The following is an 18,222-nucleotide window of genomic DNA, read 5'->3' on the forward strand; positions in this document are numbered from 1 at the left end:
GAGGACACGTTCGGCCCGTCCGCCGGTGGACGGCACAGGCTGGCCCACGCCTGGCGCTGGGCCTAGGGGCGTCCCCGCCCTGTCAGGATGGGAAGATGGGGCTCCATGGACGAGTGTGCCCCAAAGAGGGGAGGAGGGGTGCAAGTTCCGCCTTCGCTGCCCCCCTCACCCCGGGAGCTTCCTCTCACAGGCTCCGAGGGGCTCTGTCCCTCCGGGGAAGACATTTCCTGACAAAGCCTGTTTTCCAAGTTCGTCTTGTCCCTGACCCTCCATCTTGACCCTCCTCATCCTCGTGGCTGAAGGACCGTCCTGTGATCCCCAGACGCGCCTGCTGTCGCTCACGATAGCCCACGCCCGTGGTGCTGTCAGCCTCCCGCCCGCATCTCGTGCTGCCTGGGACCTCGAGGCAGACGTTTCTCCTTGTTAAATGCTGATTATTTTCTTTCTGATGACTTCTAAAAGGAAGGTGTGCTATTTCACCATTGGTGGCAGATATCTGGCAGGTAACTTTTTTTTTAAAAGATTTATTTATTTATGCATGCAAGAGCTGGGGTACAGGCCAGAGATGGGAGGGATGAGAGGGTTCACCAGAGACAGAGCGGGGAACAGAACAGGCAGACGACAGAAATCCACTGCCGAGGGGAGCAGCGGGGAGACAGGAGAGGTCTGCTGTGCCCTGTAGGTAGCTCCCTGGCCGGGGATCGAACTCGTGCTGCAGAGGCTGCGGACAGCTTCACAGGTTGTGTCTTCACCCCTTGCGCCACCAGGGAGGCCCTGGCAGGTAACTTTCAACAGGCGAAAGAAGCACGTTCGTCTCACTGCATGAGAGATTTACCGTCAAATATTGAAGTTTATTAAGCACCTTGGAATTTACTTACAATGTCACAGTGCTCATTTCTTCAAAATCTTTCTGCTTTTCTAATATGGGCATTTAATGTTATAAATTTCCAACTAAACGCTGCTTAACTCCTTCCCACAAATTTTGGTATGTTGTGTTTTCATTTTCTATCAATGCAAAACATGTTTTATTCTCCCGATATTCCTCTTTGATTTATGGTTTATTTTGAAATACGCTGCTTAAAATTTTCAAATATTCTGGGTCTTTGCAGGTACCTATTTTTGATTTCTCATTTTACTGTGTCCTGAACACTCACTTTGCATGATTTACATTCTAGTAAATTTGTTAAGGTTTGTTTTATGGCCCACGGCAAGGTCATCCCGTGTGCTCGAGAAGAATACACTCTTCCTCTGAAGAAGTGCCGAGGAGAGTTTTATAACTACCACCGAGATCTCTCAAGGTGGCTGAACGCCCTGCTTGTGTCTTCTATCCCTTTATTGATTTTTCTGTCTGCTTTTTCTAACGTGACAAAAGTTGATTATAGACATGCTCAGCTATGACGAGGCAGTCATTTCTCCTGCCAGCCTGGAGTCTGATCTTGTCCTTTGAGACTTGCATCTCATTTAGATCAAGCTCAGTTGTGATGATGATGTCCTTCCAGACAATCAACCCCAGCGTCATGTAACATCCCTCTTAACCTATCTAATATTCCTTTGGAAGTCTAACATCAAGGTAGCAACTCTTTTTTATTAGTGACTAAGTGGAATAACTTTTCCCCTCATCTTTATACTTTATTATATTTTTAAAAAGATTTATTTTTTTATTTATAAAATAAAAAAAAAACCTGAGGTACAGGTCAGAGGTGTGGAGGGTGAGAGGATTCACCAGAGACAGAGTGGGGAGCAGAACAGGCGATGGGCTGAAGACACTGCTGGGGGGAGCAGCGGGCAGGGCAGGAGAGGTCTGCCATGCCATGTGGGTATCTCCCTGGCCGGCTGGGAATCGAACCCATGCTGCAGAGACTGTAGACAGCTTCACAGCGCTGCGCTCAACCTGCTGTGCCACCAGGGAGGCCCATCTTTACACTTTAAATCTGTGTTTTATATTTAACTTGGATTTCTCACAGACATGATATAGTTGAGACACTTTTATTTCACTTTTATTTTTATTTTACTTTTATTTTATTTCACTTTTATTTTAATCCAATTCGATCATCTTTGCCTTTTAACTGCTGCATTTAGATCATTGACATTTTTTTTTTTAATTTTAAAATTAATTTATTTTTTTTTTAAAGATTTATTTATTTATTTATACAAGCACTGGGTACAGTCAGAAGCACGGGAGGGTGAGAGAACTCACCAGAGCCAGAGCGGGGAGCAGAGCAGGCAGAAGGACCGAAGGACACTGCTGAGGGGAGCAGCGGGCGGCAGGAGAGGTCTGCGCGCCATGTGGGACCCTCCTCCGGTGGCCGGGGAGCAGCCGGGGATTGAACCGGCGCTGCAGAGGCTGCGGGCAGCTTCGCAACCCAGCGCTCAACCGCTGCGCCACCAGGGAGGCCCTAGATCATTGACATTTAATGTGAACAATAACATTAACCTAAGGAAGCGAGGTGACGTCTATCTATTTCACCTGTTTTCTGTCTTCTCTCGGTTAGTTGAGTGTTTTCATTTTTATGTTCTCTTGACTTGTTATTTATGCTTCTTTTTTTTAAAAAGGAGCAACTGGGGCCTCCCCGGTGGCGCAGCGGTTGAGCGCTGGGTTGCGAAGCTGCCCGCAGCCTCTGCGGCGCCGGTTCGATCCCCGGCTGCTCCCCGGCCACCGGAGGAGGGTCCCACATGGCGCGCAGACCTCTCCTGCCGCCCGCTGCTCCCCTCAGCAGTGTGCTTGGGCCCTTCTGCCTGCTCTGCTCCCCGCTCTGGCTCTGGTGAATTCTCTCACCCTCCCGCGCTTCTGGCTGTACCCAGTGCATGTATAAACAAACAAACAAATAAATAAAACATGCCTCTATTTAAAAAAAAAAAATAAAATAAAAAGGAGCAACTGTTGTAGGGTTTACAATATAAATCTTAACCAGAGTTTAACTTCAAATAGCGTAAGACCCCTTCACTAGTGGGGGGACGCTGTAACGCGGTCTCCCCAGGCCTCGCTCTCATCTGGTGTTGCCACTCGCTCTGCCGCTCCGTGTGCTCCTTGCGCCTTACAGTGCGACTGTTTTGCCGTTAGATAGCGGTTGTTGTTCATCGGGCTTTGCCTTCTCTTCACGCCTCCTGCGGCCGGCTCTCCTTGTCTCTGTGCAGACCCGGCAGGCTGAGCCAATGCTCCTTGCGAATGAGGAACGTCGGTGATAGCGTCTCAGGGAGCAGGCGTGCCAGCAGCTCCGTCGGGGGCTCTTGTTGTCTGAGAGTCTGTTCGTATCCTTTATTGTCAGAAGATGTTTTCACTGGTACGAATCAACACTTTTTCCCTTTCAGGTTATGGCCCAGAGAATGTCACTCTCTTGCTATCTGGCCGGAGGGCTTCTGGGAGGGTCCTGCGGCCATTTTGTCTGCGTGTGGCGTCCCTCTGTTCTGGTCTGGCGGGCTCAGAGGCCGGTGCTCTGTCTTTTCCTCAGCTTGACCGCGCCCTGCATCGAGGGGGTCCCTTTGGTCCTGTTTGTCCTACATTTGGGGGCATCTGTCCTGATGCACATCTCTGAGCTTCTTGGACCTGTGGTTTGGTGTCTGGCGTGAATTTTGGAAATTTCCCAGCTGGTTTTCCTCATGGGTTTCCCTGCCCCCCTCTGCCCTCCTCCCGAGAGGCGGTGCCACGCGCCACCTGGTCCTGGCGGCCTGGGCCTCCTCCCCGCGCCAGGCCTGGTTGAGTCAAGCTTGTGGATGCCCATCACTCTGCTCTTCTTCGTTTTTCTGTGCTTTTTAGTTTTTACATTTTCATCCCACTCTTTTTTGAAAAAAATCTCTTTTCGAGGCAATATATTATTTTTTTAAAGATGTATTTATTTATGCACACAAGAACTGGGGTGCAGGCCAGAGGTGTGGGGGTGAGAGGACTCCCCAGAGACAGTGGGGAACAGAACAGGTGGATCTACTGAAACCCACTGCTGAGGGGAGCAGCGGGGAGACAGGAGAGGTCTGCTGCGCCCTGTGGGTAGCTCCCTGCCTGGGGATCGAACTTAAGGCATCCGGAACTCAGGCCAAAGCGGCGATAACGTGGAGACTTAACCCCTAGGCCACCAGGGAGGCCTGAGCGCATTTCTGAATGCCAGCTGAGGGAGCGCGCGCCCCGGAAGGTGAGGGGACACGCCGGTGGGACTTTCACTTCCTCGGATCATGGAGGGTCTCTGTGCAGGCCTCAGGCGGCTCGCGCTGACTGGGCGGGCTGGCGGGCTCATGGAGGCTGCGGGTGTGGCATGGCCAGGGAGCCTGGTCCCGTGGAGAAGGACTGGCCCACCCGCACCCTCCCTCGGGCCTGTCTGGAGGAGGGACTGGTCAGGCTGTGAGCAAACAAATGAGCACGTGACCGAATAAAGGAACAAGGACATGAGAGAGAGAGAGACGCACTCGCAGAAAAACAGAGCCTCGCTGGCAGGGCGAGGGCCGGGACCCGGGGCTGCACCCGCCAAGTGAGGCCCCGGCTGGGCTCAGGGGCGGGTGCTCAGCGGGCTGGGGGTAAAAACCCAGTAGGGGCCGGGCGGGGACCCAGGGGCCGGCACGTTTCGTGGCGCTGAGTGCGCTGTGGGGACGCCCCAGCTGGGGGCGTGTTAAGTCGCCCTGATGCGGCTTCTCGGGCTGCCCGGCGGGGAGGGGGCACACGTGCAGGGTGCCGGCCGGGCGCGGGCTGGACAAGCTGTCCACCAGTCAGAACTGCGCTGACCGAAGGCCTCGTTTGCATGCTAGCTCTAGCCCTGCCGCCTGCCTATACCAGCAGCTCCTGCGCCCTCTGTCCCTGGCGGCTCCTGTGGCACTGAGCCGCGGCGCAGTCGAGGCTGACACCCCTCGGGCCGGCAGCTGCTGAAACCTGGGCAGGGGCCGACGCCTTCTCCGCTGTGGCTGTCCCTCCGTGCTGCGGCCCCTTCTCTGCCTGGCCCGCCCACCCCGCACACCCCTCGGCCCCCAGGACAGGTCCAGGTGGGAGGGGACCGCGGCAGTGCGGGGAACATGGACACTGGCCCTGCGTCAGCGTAAAACAAAACTCACTTTAACACAGAATCAGCCAGCGGAGAGGGGGCCGGCCAAGCCCCTATTCCAGCCTCCACTCGGCCCGGGGTCGCTGTCACTGTCAACAGGGCACCTGAGACCCCAACACTGTTTCAGGGGCGAGGCCAGCGCTTGCCTCCGGAAGGACCCGCCGGCGTGGAGCGGAAGGCCGGGGCTCGCGGGGGACAGGGAGCAGGGGCCGGGCTCGAGTCCACCCTGTGCACAAGCCCCCCCTCCCGCCCCAGCTTTGCCGCACACGGGCTGGGCACCTGGACCCCGGGTCCTCTGCCCCGACAGGGCAGTGCTGGGTGCCTTCGGCCGGGTGAGCCCCAGGAGTGCGTCCCAGATGCAGGCGGGAGCAGCAGCGCGGGGGTGGCCGGTCTCCAGGCAGGGCCCGGTGCACTTCTCTGCAGACAGCGCAGCGCTGTGGCGGGGCGGGCGGGGTGGGGGGGTGTTGCGGGCGGGTCCCTGTGTCCAGGCGGGAGGAGGGCCAGGGCACTGGCCAGGTGCGAGTGGCTCAACAGGCCCTGCTGCAGACAGCGACACCCCAGCCTCCCGGTCGACGGGGCGTTTCATTACACGGAACGTGGGGTGGGCTCCCCCATGCCCAGGGCCCTCCCGGGAAGACGTGTGTACCCCGGTAGGGGTGAGGGGCGCGCCCAGCAGAGGGGAGGAGGGAGTGGCCAGCACAGGCTGGGCCCGGCGCTCCCTGCCCTCTCAACCGCTCCCCCCAGGCAGCGGAGCAGTGACAGGCCCGGGCCACACACCTCATCTTCAGGAGGTGTCGCAGGCAGGGGTAAGATGGGCGGGCCGGGCGGGTGAAGCCCAGCGGGCCTGGAGGGCAGGGGAGGTGGCAGAGGTGCAGGAGCCCTGGGCCCTGTTCTGGAGGGCGCCACGCCCACCCCCACGCGGACACCCCGCGCAGTGCATGTACACACCAAGACACGTGTGCACACGCACCACACACCCCAGACACACGCCCACACACCTCCTGTACAGACACCCCCAACCACACTCACACCCACACAGAAGCACACGCGCACACACAGACCCACAGCAGACACACAAGCCACACGCGTACCCCGCACACACAGACACTCAGACTGGGCCGCCCACCAACACCTGCGCCCCCGGGCCTCCCTCCCTCCCTCTGCAGTGAAGCCAGTGTTGCTCCCTGCGTGCCCCCCACCAGCGCCGCTCCCCACGCCCCTCCTCAGGACCCCTGCCCTCCTCAGAACCTCGCCCTGCTGCAGGCCCTGAGTGCCCCTCGGCTGGCGGGGGCCAGGGCGGGGCTGTGCCAGCCAGACTGCTCGTGGGCCTGGGCTGGGGGCAGGGCGGGAGACTGGGGGGCTGGCACCATGGGATCAGAGGGCCCAGCCAGCCGGGCAGGGTGCTGAGGGGGCCTGAGAGGCGGCGTGGGGGAAGGGGTGGCCTTGCGAGGCCCGGGGAGGGGCAGGTGGGCAGAGGCTGCCGGCCAGCGTGGAGGGCCTCAGGCTGGCCAGGCAGGGACTGGTCTCCAGCCAGCCGCGGCCGGGGGTGGCCAGGGGTGTCCCGGGGTGTGGGGTGGGGGTGCAGCTGCTCCGGAGGAAGGGGCATGGCTGGAGGGGCCGGCGCCCCCAAGGGTTCCAGGAAGTTGCTGCCCTTGTGGTGGGGCAGCAGGGCCCGGGTTGGGCGGCCGCGCCGTGGGGTGGGGGCACTGCGCCCGTCCTGCGCCCCCAGGGGCGTGCGTGCGCCTCCATCCCGCCGGCTCCAGGGCCCCCAGCGTCTTTGTTCAAACCGCCCGCCTTGCGGCCTCCAGGGCACTCGGCCCCGGGACGCCCCGGCACCCGCGGGGCCCCCACCCGAGCAGGCGCGGGGCTCCGGCGGGGGCGAGCCCGAGCCGCGCGGGGGGGGGGTCCCCGCCCCGGCGCTGGGGTGCTAGGACCCGGGGGAGCAGCCGGGCCCGCGCCCCCTCCCCGCGCGCTCGGCCCGGCGTCCGCCCACCGCCCGGTCCGGCCCGCGCCGGGGCCCGCGCCCCGCCCCGCCGCCCGCGCCCCGCCCGCCCGCCCCGCCCTGCCCTGCCCGAGCGCGGCGGGCGGCGGAGGGCGCAGCCTGCGCGGCGCAGACGGTCGGGCCGCGGAGCATGGCGCCGAGGTGCGGGCGCGGGGGGCGCGGGGCGCGGGGGGCGCGGGGCGCGGGGGCGCGGGGCGCGGGGGCGCGGGGGCGCGGGGGGCGCGCGGGGCCGGCGGCGCCCCAACCCGTGGCGTGTCGCCCGCAGGTGGCCCTGGCCGCGGCGGCGGCGCCTCCTGGACGTGCTCGCCCCCCTGGTGGTGCTGCTCGGGGCCCGCGCGGCGCCGGCCGAGTCAGGTAAGGGGGCGGGGGCGCCCCCGGGCGCGGGCCGCCCCTCGTGCGGGCCCCCAGGGCCGAGCGGCCGCCCCGACTCCGCGCGGCGCGCAGGTGGCCCCGGCGGGCGGGCGGGCGGGCGGGGCGGGCGCGGGGCCCCGAGCGCCGCCGTCGCGTCCCGCGCGGGCCATTCATTCTTCGCGGGCGCGCGGGGGGACGCGCGGGGGGCGCGCGGGCGGGCGGGGGCGCGTCCCGGGGCCGGAGCCGCCACCCCGTCGGGGCCGCCGGGCCTGCAACCTGTTGGGGCCGAGCCGCGCGCTCCCCGGCGGCCTTTGTGCGCCCTCGGCCCCCGCCCGGCCCGCGCCCGCCGGTGTCGGGTTGCGCGGCCCTTGGCGCGGCGCGCGGGCGGAGGACAATGCCCGGCCCGGCCGGCCCGGCCCGCCGGCCCGAGCGCGCGAGGAGCGCGGCCGCCCCGGCCTCGCGGCGGGTCCCGGCGGCCGCCGGCGCAGCCCTCGCCTGGGCAGGCCCGGGGTGCGGAGGGCCAGGGCCCGCTCGGCACGGAGGTGCGACCCCGGCGCAGGTGGCCCCGGAGCCACCCCCAGCACCCGCCCCCCGGGCACCCCTCTGGGGATGGTTCCCCTTGACGGGGACCCGGGGCCGCTGGGCCCCTTGTCCCGGCGCTGGCGGTCGGGGCGGCGAGGACGGGCAGGGGCTGCCCTGGCCTATGACCGTCGGGGGGGACCCGGGGCTCTTGGGCCCCCTGCAGCCGTCCGGGAGGTCAGAGGTGGTGCCTGAGACCCGGGTGGGGCGCTCATGCAGACTGGGGGGGCCTGCTGGGTGGTGTCCCCCGTCCCCTGGTGGCTCGGCCTGGGGCCCCTCCCTCGCCCACCCCAGGAGCCCCTCCCGCCCGCGCAGGGGAAGCTGCGCTCCCCACCCGGCGAGCTGTCCCCCGCCCCGAGGCCCCTGAAGCAGGACCTTGCCCTGCCGGACCGCGACCTGCCTGTGAGGCCCGACTCGGCGGAGGCTGCCGCCCACCCGGAGGCCCCAGGGTCCCCAGGGGAATCGAGGCTGGGAGCCCAGTTTGCTGAGCTGCACATTTTTCCTGACCCAAAAGCTGCTTTTCTCCACGTCTGCCCTCGCCTGAGTCAGCCAGGCCTGGCCACTGCGCCCGCGCCTCGCAGTGCCCACGCCTCGCAGTGCCCACGCCTCGCAGTGCCCGTGCCTTGCAGTGCCCACGCCTCGCAGTGCCCGCGCCTCGCAGTGCCCGCGCCTCGCAGTGCCCGTGCCTCGCAGTGCCCGCGCCTCGCAGTGCCCGCACCTCACAGTGCCGGCCCTCGCAGTGCCCACGCCTCGCAGTGCCGGCGCCTCGCAGTGCCAGCGCCTCGCAGTGCCCGCACCTCGCAGTGCTCACGCTTCGCAGTGCCCATGCCTCGCAGTGCCGGCGCCTCGCAGTGCCCGCGCCTCGCAGTGCCCGTGCCTCGCAGTGCCGGCGCCTCGCAGTGCCCACGCCTCGCAGTGCCCACGCTTCGCAGTGCCCACGCCTCGCAGTGCTCACGCTTCGCAGTGCCCGCGCCTCGCAGTGCCCACGCCTCGCAGTGCTTGCGCCTCGCAGTGCCCGCGCCTCGCAGTGCTTGCGCCTCGCAGTACTCGCGCCTCGCAGCACCCGTGCATTTCCCCAGAGCAGAGCTGGTGCCTTCACACCCTGGGGCGCTGCTGCCCCCCCATGTGTGCACCCCTGAGCTGGCCTGCCGGTGGCCCCAGCAGCTGATGGGGAGTCTGGGCCAAGGCTAAGCGCCGAGGAGCGTGGCAGGCAGGGCAGGCCCGGATGGCGCCTCAGCAGGCTGCCGGCTCCCCCCCCCTTCACCCCCCACTCCAGGGCTCCCCACGGGGTCGGCACCAGCCCCAGGCTTGGGGTCTCGGACTCAGTTGGCTGAGTGCCCCGGCAGCCCCGGGTGTGCAGCCCAGTGGGCCTGTGGCCGGTGGCTGGGCTTGGGGAGCCACAGAGGAAGGAGGCTGCGGCCTGGGGCTCCCCACAGGGGAGTCTCCCGTCTGGGGCTCAGGAGCCTGACGCGAGGTGGTTTTGAATTTCAGTAAAACCCGTTTTCCAGGGCGCTCCTGGTTTCCTCCTGAGAGGGGGCGCCATGCAGGGAAGAGGGGGCGGGGTGAGGGGTGGGGGTGGGGTGGAGGGACCTCCACAGGGGCAGGGCCTGTCCCGCCAGCCCACTTAGAAGCGCCCCCGCAGGTGTGTACGTGCACACACCACACCTGCATGCACACAGACATGAAAGTGTGCGCACACACGTGTGCACACAGGCAGCGTGCATGCACACCCCCCCCAGGCCCGCCCCGCCCCACCCACACCCAGATGCACAACAGCCTCACATGTGTGCACACGCGTGCTGGTTTTTGCACACACGCTCCACATGTACACGCGTGAAAATGCTCACATAGATACAGGCACACGCCCGCCACGCCATGCCCCTCCACACACATGTGTAAACACGTACACACAACACACACCCTCCACCTGCTCACACGTGTGCACACACTCTGCAGGTCACACATGCACACACAAGTGCAAGCGTGCACACGCACAGACGCCACGTCCTTGCTCTCCTCCAGCAGCGCCTCCCTCCCCTCCGTACTGTGGGTTGGGTGGGCCCTGGGGCCAGTGGAGAGCGGGGCCCCTGTGGGGTGTCCAGCCCGCATCCTCCGCAGGTCCCAGCACTGCCTGGAGTAGGCTCCGGGGCCTGAAGGGGATGCAGGGCCGCTGGGTGGCCCTGGGAGGTGTCCCCACATCACCCCACTGTTGGCCCAGGTGGGGTCTTTTGTCTCTCCTGGGAAGGCGCTGCCCATCCTCCCCCAGGGGCGCCACCAGGCTCCCCGTGCGCTGAGGCCAGGACGCTCAGGCCCCGCAGGGCCCCACGATGGTGCCTCGTCCAGTCTGGCATGTTTGGGGAGGCCCTCAGGCCCCTGCAAAGCCTTGCTGCTGCTGGTGACAGCACGGGGAGCGGCTCGGCCTCTGGCCGGCACCCGCTGACCCTGTCCTCTCCCAGCTCAAGGGCTGCTGGGCCGGTGGCCGTGAGGGGGAGGCCTCCTGGAGGGGACTGGCCTCCAGCCATTGCCCAGAACCTGGAGGAGGTGGGTGTGTCCTGGGTGGGCAGCTCTGCCCCCACCCCCGTGGGGGAATCACCCCAGGGCCGCCATCATCTTTAGCCGCGGCCGGCCACGCAGACCCTGGGCCGCAACCATCCGTGTCCCGTCACTCCTCGTGGCCGGGGCTCTGGGTTGCTGTGACGGGGGACCGCCCACTGGCTGAGCTCCTGGGTCTGACCCAGGCCCCCATGGGAGAAGCCCCAGGCCCGGTGCTGCTGGGGTGGGCGCGGGCACGCCAGCTGGGGTGTCTCGGCGGGGCCGGGTGCAGGCGCTGTGCCGGCAGGGGTGGGCGTGGGTGGCCGGGGCCTGTGCGGGGTGGCGCGGAAGGGCTGCGGGCGCCTCTGACCCGGCGCTGAGTCAGACTCACGGGGCCGGCGCGCTCGCCCTGCAGCGGCCTGCCTCCCGCTCGGGCAAGCCCCGGCAGCCGCGGCGCCCGGGGCCCAGGAGCGCAGCCAGCAGGCTGGAGCATCTTCCTGGAATTTCGCGCTGGCAGATGGGGTCACCCTGGGCTGGTGGGACGCAGTGGGGGGGGGGCCGGGGCGGTGTGGGGGCGGGGGGGGCAGGGGTCAAGATGGGGGGACACAGCGAACTGGGGGATGGGAGCGCGGCCTTGAGCTTCTGGAAGGACAGGAGGCCCTGCGGTGGGCACTGGCGCGGGCCAGGGTGAGCGGCCCTTCTGGGTGTTTCCGGAAGGGATGTCGGAGGGAGCCGAGGCGGGAGGGCCGTGGTGGGAGGCCCATCTCCTTCGCACCATCCTCTTCGGGGTGAGGCCGAGCGCGCAGGGTCACCTAGGGCTGACCTGGAGGGGCCGGGCCGGCCCTTCGGCCTCCGGTTGCGAGGCCCCGGGTCCAGGTCTCGAGACACAGCTGGTGCCACGCTGGCCACGCAGAACCTGCCCACACAGGCCTTCTCGGTGCCGAGCCCGGCGTGGAGGGAGGGTGAGCGCAGCGAGGGCCTGGGCAGCTGGCGCCTGGACGGGAGGTGGCCGCGGGGGCCGGCCCCTCTCCTCCCTGCACCCGGGAGCCCCGAGGCCCGCGTCTGCCAAGGACCCCGGCGGCAGTTGGCCCCCCCCACTCTCTGGGCTGGGCTCCATCCCACGGGGCAGCTGCGCCTGGACAGACGGGACAGCCTCATGTCCCGCGCCGCCGTCGGGGTTGTCGGCCTTGCTGTGGGCGGCGTCCCCCTCGGCGCCCTGGCCCACCCTCCAGAGCACGCTCGGTGTTCCTTGAAGATCCTCGTCCTTGGGCCCGGGCGCGGCCCTTTCCCTCAGGTGGATGTCGGCGCTGCGGCCAGGGCCGGCCCCGCTGTCTCCCGCACGGGGGTCCAGGCCAGGGGCCACGTGAGGGGTCCCGTGCAGCGTCATGACCGCGCAACAGCCCAGCGGGCACGTGCAGCCAAGGGGGCAGCTGGTCCTGCAGAGAGCGGTCGCGGGGTCGCTGAGCCGGGGAGCTCGGCCGGCGGCCAGTGTCCATGCCGCGCTCCAGGGGGACCCGGACCCTGTGAGCCAGCGGGCTCGGCGGCCTTCGCGCGTGCTGGGCCGGGCCAGGCCTCTGCTCGCCGGGTGGCTCACGAGCTGCTGTGAGGCTGTGATTCCACGCGGGGCAGAGGCGGGTCTCTGCCGGCAGTGGGGGGCTGGACCCGAGGCCTCGGGGCCGTGTTCTTCCTCCTCGCCCCCGCCCTGGTGCTGGGAGCCGCAGGCCCCTCACCATCCTGAGGACCTGCTGGCCCACACTGGCCGCTGGGCCAGCTTGGACACGTCTCCTCGGCCACGTCTGCGGCTGAGGGTGTGACAAGCCAGGTAGCCTGGGACACCCCCAGGACAGGGTCGAAGGGGCCGGGGGTCAGCCCTTGGCTCCAGCCCCTCCGTGGGGCTGGAGAGGCCTTCCCAGCTGTCAGCAGTCCAGCTGACTGCGCCTGCCCACGTGCTGCGCCCGCAGATCTTGGGGCCTTAGTGGGGGAGCAAAGCGGGGGAGGGGTGCGGCGGCGGGGGGGCAGAAGGGCCAGGAGGCCCCTCCCCAGCCCCACTTCTGGGCCTGGGGTCACTTTGCTTGTTCCCCGGCCTCTGGGCGCTCCTCCTCTTGCTGGGGTCAGCGTGTGCGCCAGCGCGACCCGATCCTCGTGGCCTCACCTCCCTTGGCATGGGGTCCCACCGCTAACCAGCACCCCCTGATCCGTGTCAGCCTCCAGCCCGAGGCTCCTGCCGGCGCAGAGAGGACCGACGGTGGTCTCAGGTCCGGCCCACGCATGGCGCTGAAATACTCGGGGTGGCCGGGCCGTCTGTGAGCCCAAGCGAGGGGTGAGCTCGGAGGCCATGGAGAGAGGGAGGCGGTGGCCCCAGGCGGGTGAGCAGGTGTGTGCGGGGCAGGGCAGGCGGGGTGCCCAGGAAGGCCCACGGGCCCGGCGCAGGGGCGCCCGTGTCCCCGTCTGTGGGCGGATGCGGCGTCCGCGCGTCCGCCTGTCCGGGAGAACGAGGCAGAGGGCACAGGCGTTCCCGGGAAGGCCCACGGGCTGGGGCTGGTGTGTGGGGAGCCGGCAGCGGAGCTGCAGAGCTCGTCCTGGGAAAGCCACTTGCCCGGGAAAGGACCACCGCCGCGGGACTGGTCCTGACACCCAGGTGACCGCTGCGCCTGCCCACGCGCCGGCGTCTACCTGCTGCCGGAGGTGAAGGCCGGTGGCCTGGCGGGGAAGGGGCTTCGGCCTGCCAGGGGGCTCCCCCCAGAGGCCTAGGGTGGGCGAGGGGCTGGCCCGCTTGGCCCGAGCTCTGCCGTCCACGCCCGCCTTCGCGCAGTGCCCTCGTCTGCCCTAGGGGGGTCTGCCCCAGGCCGCAGCCTGGCTGCAGGTTGGCTCGGGGTCCTGCCTGGTGAGCGACGGTGGGCGCCTGGGCTGGGAGTGCGGCCTGTTCTGCTCCTGGAGGGGGCCACAGGCCCAGGGTCCTGGCCACCCCCTCGCCTCGCCCGTGGCCCGCCCCTCCCCCGGGCGCCCACTTCTCTGCTGCGTCGCGCCAGGCCCCCTATGGCATTCAAGGCATCTGCCTTGACCTCTGCCCCTCGGGGTGGCAGCCGCAGGTCCAGCCCCTTCCCGGCCTCTGCGAGCAGCCAGGGCCTTCCTGCAGAGGAGGGGCCCTCCCGCCGCTCACTCCCGAAGGGTGTCTGGGAGCCGCTGCTCAAGGTGACCCCAGCGGCACCACCCCCGCCTCCTGGGCGGCCTGAGCGAGCTCCTGCAGCCGGCACGCGGGCCCCGGGGAGCCTGCCGGTGGTCAGCGCGCCCCATGCCCCTCGTTGGCCTCGAGGACCCCGCTGGCCTCCCCACACGCGAGTCCCTCCCCCGGGGACAGCGGCGGGCAGTGGCGGGGGCCACAGGGGCTGGACACGCCTCCCATCAGGCCCCCTGGGCCGCATCTGGGGCGGGCAGCCTGGCACCTGTGCTGGGGACCCCGGCTGTGCCGCGCAGTTCTCAAGAGTTTCGTGGGTTTTATTTCGTGAAATAGCGCGGGGCAAGCGGGGGTATCCGGACCCAGAGCATCACAGGCTCACGGCAGAGAGTGGGGTGCCCCCCGCAACCTCATGCCCGACGCCCCCCGGGTCACCCTCGCCGGCCTGTTTTCAGACATGCTCATCCGCGTGCTCGGAGGCTGTGTGAGGCGTGAGGTGCGTGTGTGCTGTGCTGTGCGGCGTGTGCCCCTGCTCCCCGCCACCCCTGGTGCTGAGGGGGAGCCAGTCCCGGCCGTGGCTGTGCTCCCCGCTGCGCCCTGCACCCGGCCCTTACCCCGGCCCACGCCGGCCGAGGCCTCGCAGCCGTGGCCACCCGAGCTGGACAGGCACAGGCCCGGCGGGCCCCTGTGGCGTCCGCGGTGCGTCCACCCGGCGGCGGGGGCCCTGTCCCCCAGCAGTGCCCGTAGGCTCTGAGGGGATGGACAGCAGGCGGGTCTCGGCGCCGTGGGCACAGCGTGGGGCTAAGACCGGGGCTCCCGGAAAGCCCCGAAACCCCAAAAATCAAAGCCGAGGCTGCAGCCACCCAGCAGGGCGGGGGGCTCGCGCCCGGAGGCCGCCGACGGTATGGGGTCCGCGCGCCGCGGGCGTGTCTGTGGCGACGCCGGCCGGGCCAGGCTCCGGGCACAGGCAGGAGCCGGCCGGACCCTCCCGCGGCCCCTGCTCCTCCTTCCCGGCCCAAGGCGCGCGGGGACCCCGGCTTATAGCTGCATGGGGAGCCCCGCCCCCCGCCCGATTGGCCCATCTCCTGGCGCCGAGGCCGACGGGGCGCAGAGCACCAAGCAGCTCACAGCGCGCGCCCGAAGTGCATATAAAAGGGTGGCGGCTGTGGGCCTGGGTGCGCTGTCCTGTCCTCAGCCAGCGGGGGCGTGGGCCGCGGGGCCCTTGGCGAGAGCTGACCGCACGCCGGCTCCCCGCCCCCCACCAGGCCAGGCCAGGGCGGGTCGGGCGGCTGCGGGTCAGTCACGGTCAGTGGCTGCCCGCGCGTGGGCCTGCAGACCTGGGCGCGCCGGGGCCGGGCAGTCTCCGTGAGCAGTGGGGTGCGGCCCCCAGCGGCCCCAGGTCCAGGGGGCTCGGCCCACCAGGCCGATGTGGACTCGGGGGGACGCCGTCCAGGACCCCGCTCCACGGCTGGGACCGGGAGAGTCAGGCGTGGCGCAGTGGCCGCGGGGCCGGGTGTGGCCGTTACAGGGCAACCCCGCTATCTGCCTGGATGGCTTTGGTCTGGAGTGGGGGCGCAGTCCACAGCGCCTGCGCGGAATCACTCAGGACATCCTTTCCGCCTAGCAGGGCCTCTGCCGGGCGGCCCGACGCGAGTCCCCTCCTGAAGCTCGTTTTGCTCTGCGAGGCTCCCGCAGCAGGCTCGGCTCCCTCCTGGGCTAGAGGCGCGGGGTGGGGACCCAGGAGGCACCGGGCGGGGTGGGTCAGCATGTTGGGGTCTCCCTCCCCGGTGGACGCAGCCTCTGCTTCTCCTGGGCCAGCTCCTTGTCTGGGGGAGCACCAAGCCCGGGGTCGCACATTTGGGTGTGGGAAGGCAACACCTTTCCCTGGTGTGGGGGCTGGGGGAGCCTGTGGGGACCCCCAGCTCCCAGGGTGACCCGGAGGGCACATACCAGCCCTGGGGCCAGGCTCCTCCCAGGGCCTGGCTTCCGTTTGCTCTCAGAGCGCGGGAGGAAGTAGACAAGGAGACGTGGGCATTGCTGCCAGCTGAGGGGTGTCTGCAGCCTGAGCCTGGGGCTGCCCACGGCCCCCGCAGTGTCCACGCCTCGTCTCAGCCACAGACCTTGGCCCCGGGGCGACTGCAACATGGGTGCTGGCCCACGGTGGTGCGAGCACCAGGTGGAGCAGGCCAGCCCCGTCCACATGGCCTGCAGCCTGCAGGCGCCACCCCACAGAGGCTTGTTCCAAACAGTTTCCCCAGAGCAGCCGCGGGGACCCCTGGGCGGGTGACCCTGCTGTGGCTGGGCCGGGCCCTGCTCTCCCCCCGTGCGCCCTGGCCCCTACCTCATCCAGATGGCACGTCGCGTCCTCGCGCGCATCTCCTGGGGCCTGCTCTGCTCGGCAGCTGCAGACGTTTCTGCCCCATCTCAGCTGCCTGGTGTCAGCCCCTGGAGTGGACTCCACCTGGGCAGCCCCTCTCGTCCCAGCCCTGGCACCCTGCCCACTCGCCCCCCTCGCCTGTCTGCGCCAGCCTGGCCACGTCCCCACAGGTCCACTCGGCACCCACCCGCCCCATCTGGCCGCTGCACTCTGTGCACAGTGGGGCTGAGCTGGTCCCACGGGGGCCCGCCCGGCCCAGTTCTGATTCCTACACCAGGGCCATTCCCTCTGGCCTGCCTGCAGCTGCGGGGCGGCCGGCACTGGGGCCCGGGCAGGCTGCACTTGGGCTCCGGTCGGCCAGGCACCGGGGCTTCCAGTCAGCGGCTCCTCTGTGGAGAAGCTGCTTCCGGTCCTGGGAACGGGGGACAGTGTGGCTTCTGGACTCCCTCCAGCATGGCCCCCCGCTGCCTGTCTGCTGTTCCTCCACGTGCCTCGTGGGATGCTCTCCGCGCGCAGCGTGGGGCCCCCACACAGGGAATGTGGGTGACAGGGCCAGGACCGCGAGGGTGGCGCTCAGGGCGGCCCCCTGGGCCCCTCTGCTGCAGTCAGGGCCACTCTGCGTGGCCGGGCCAGGCTGATTCGGGGGCCCGGGCAGGAGGGGTGTGGAGTCCTTACCTCCATTCCAGTCAGGGACATTCCGAAGAATTCACTTTGAATTCCGTCACTCCGCCCGGCTCCAGGGCTGTCTCACCGCTGCCCGGCCGGCCACCGCGCCTGCTTCTGCCCATGGACTTGCCTGCCTGGGCACAGCGCGGACTTGCAGCCCCAGGGCCGGCCTTTGCTCCCTCCCGGCGCCCCTCCTCCTGCAAACAGCAGGCTCTGCCGGTGCCCCACCCGCGTCCCTGTCCTCTGTCCCGTGGGAAGGCGTGTCCCCGACTGGTCTCCCCAAGGCGCGTGTGTGGTGGGGGGCGTGGGGGGAGGTGAGGGGCGCTGCAGGGGGGGCGGGGCATGGTGGGGCCACGGGGCGCGGGAGGGGGCGAGGGGGCGTACTGCGCCCTCTTCTGCGTGTTCCTTCCCGCCCTCGGCCGGCTGCAGCCCCGGCTCTGCGTCGCGGCCTGGTGGGTCCCGGGTCCCTGGGGCGGCCTCCTGCCCACGCCCTGACCCGTAGAGGGCTGCCGGCTGCTTCCCGCCAGCGGCGCGAACCTGGGTCGGGCTGTGGCCCTGCGTGTGCCGGGGCTCCTGGGGCTGAGCGACAGCCCCGCGGCGGCGCCTTTCCCAGCCCGCAGGAGCATGACCTTGGCGGAGAGGTCCTGCCCGGGCCCGGACACTGGCCTGGGCGCTCCGGGCGGGGGCACTGGGCCTCCGCCCCATCCAGGTCCAGGCCGGCGACCTGGGGGACGTGGGCGCTGAGCCGCTGCGGGCCCAGGAACGGGGGCCCGTCCTGTGCCTGTGGGCGAGCTTGCCCAGCAGAGACCACATGGCAGACCTTCCATGGCCTCCCACGCGCAGGCTCGTGACCCCCCCCCACCTGCCCACATGTGACTCAGTCCAGCAGGCGGGTGGCCGGGTCACCAGGGGGCGGGTCACCGGCTGGCAGGTGATTTATCTGCAGGGCGGGGGAGGGGGCTGGCCACAGAGGGGCCACATTCCGATCATAGCAGCGCATCTGGGCTGGCGGGGGAGGGGAAGGGGTCTGAGCTGCCACCGGCCCTGGGGGTGGAGGCCAGACCCTGACGCGATGCATTCCTGTGGGTTCCTGGACTCCCCGAGCGTGGTTCTGGAGGTCACCCGCCTCGGCCTCTCGGCATCTGAGACACTGGGGGGTCGGCCTCGAGGTGCCCTGGGTGGGCGGCTCCCTGAGGGCTCCCGTGGCTCCCAGGCCACCCTCTGCGGTCTGCTGCCCAGCGGGTCTGGCTCTCCTGCCGCTCAGCGGCCGCCCTCCTGCTCTGGCCCGGCTGCCCCCCGCCCGCTGGAGGAGAGCCGACGGCCGGGCCAGGAACCCCGCACTGTCCACCCCTCACCCCAGGCCGGACCCGGCCCGGAGGGGCTTCCTGGGCTGGTGGAAGCCGGTCACCCAGGCGGCTCTCCTCGCCCCACCTCTGTCCCCAGGACTCCCCGAGGGGAGGACGCCACGGGGGACCCGCGGGTGCCTCCGGGAAGGGAAGAGAGCCGGCTCCTCCTCCCG

The 18,222-nt window shown here is 68.4% G+C and overlaps 1 protein-coding gene across 1 annotated transcript in view; it reads left to right on the top strand.

Moving 5' to 3' along the window:
* The window catches only part of COL18A1 (collagen type XVIII alpha 1 chain), a gene marked incomplete at its 5' end in the record, with an annotated part of 70,457 nt that overhangs the window by 21,463 nt on the left and 30,772 nt on the right, over positions 1–18,222 (top strand). The window contains one exon of the mRNA XM_084232784.1: positions 7,136–7,377. Within this exon, the coding sequence (XP_084088910.1) occupies positions 7,136–7,377 (242 nt within the window). The remainder of the gene's footprint in view (positions 1–7,135; positions 7,378–18,222) is intronic.

The sequence above is a fragment of the Talpa europaea genome (assembly GCF_964194135.1).
Source record: "Talpa europaea genome assembly, chromosome: 4".
NCBI lineage: Eukaryota > Metazoa > Chordata > Mammalia > Eulipotyphla > Talpidae > Talpa > Talpa europaea.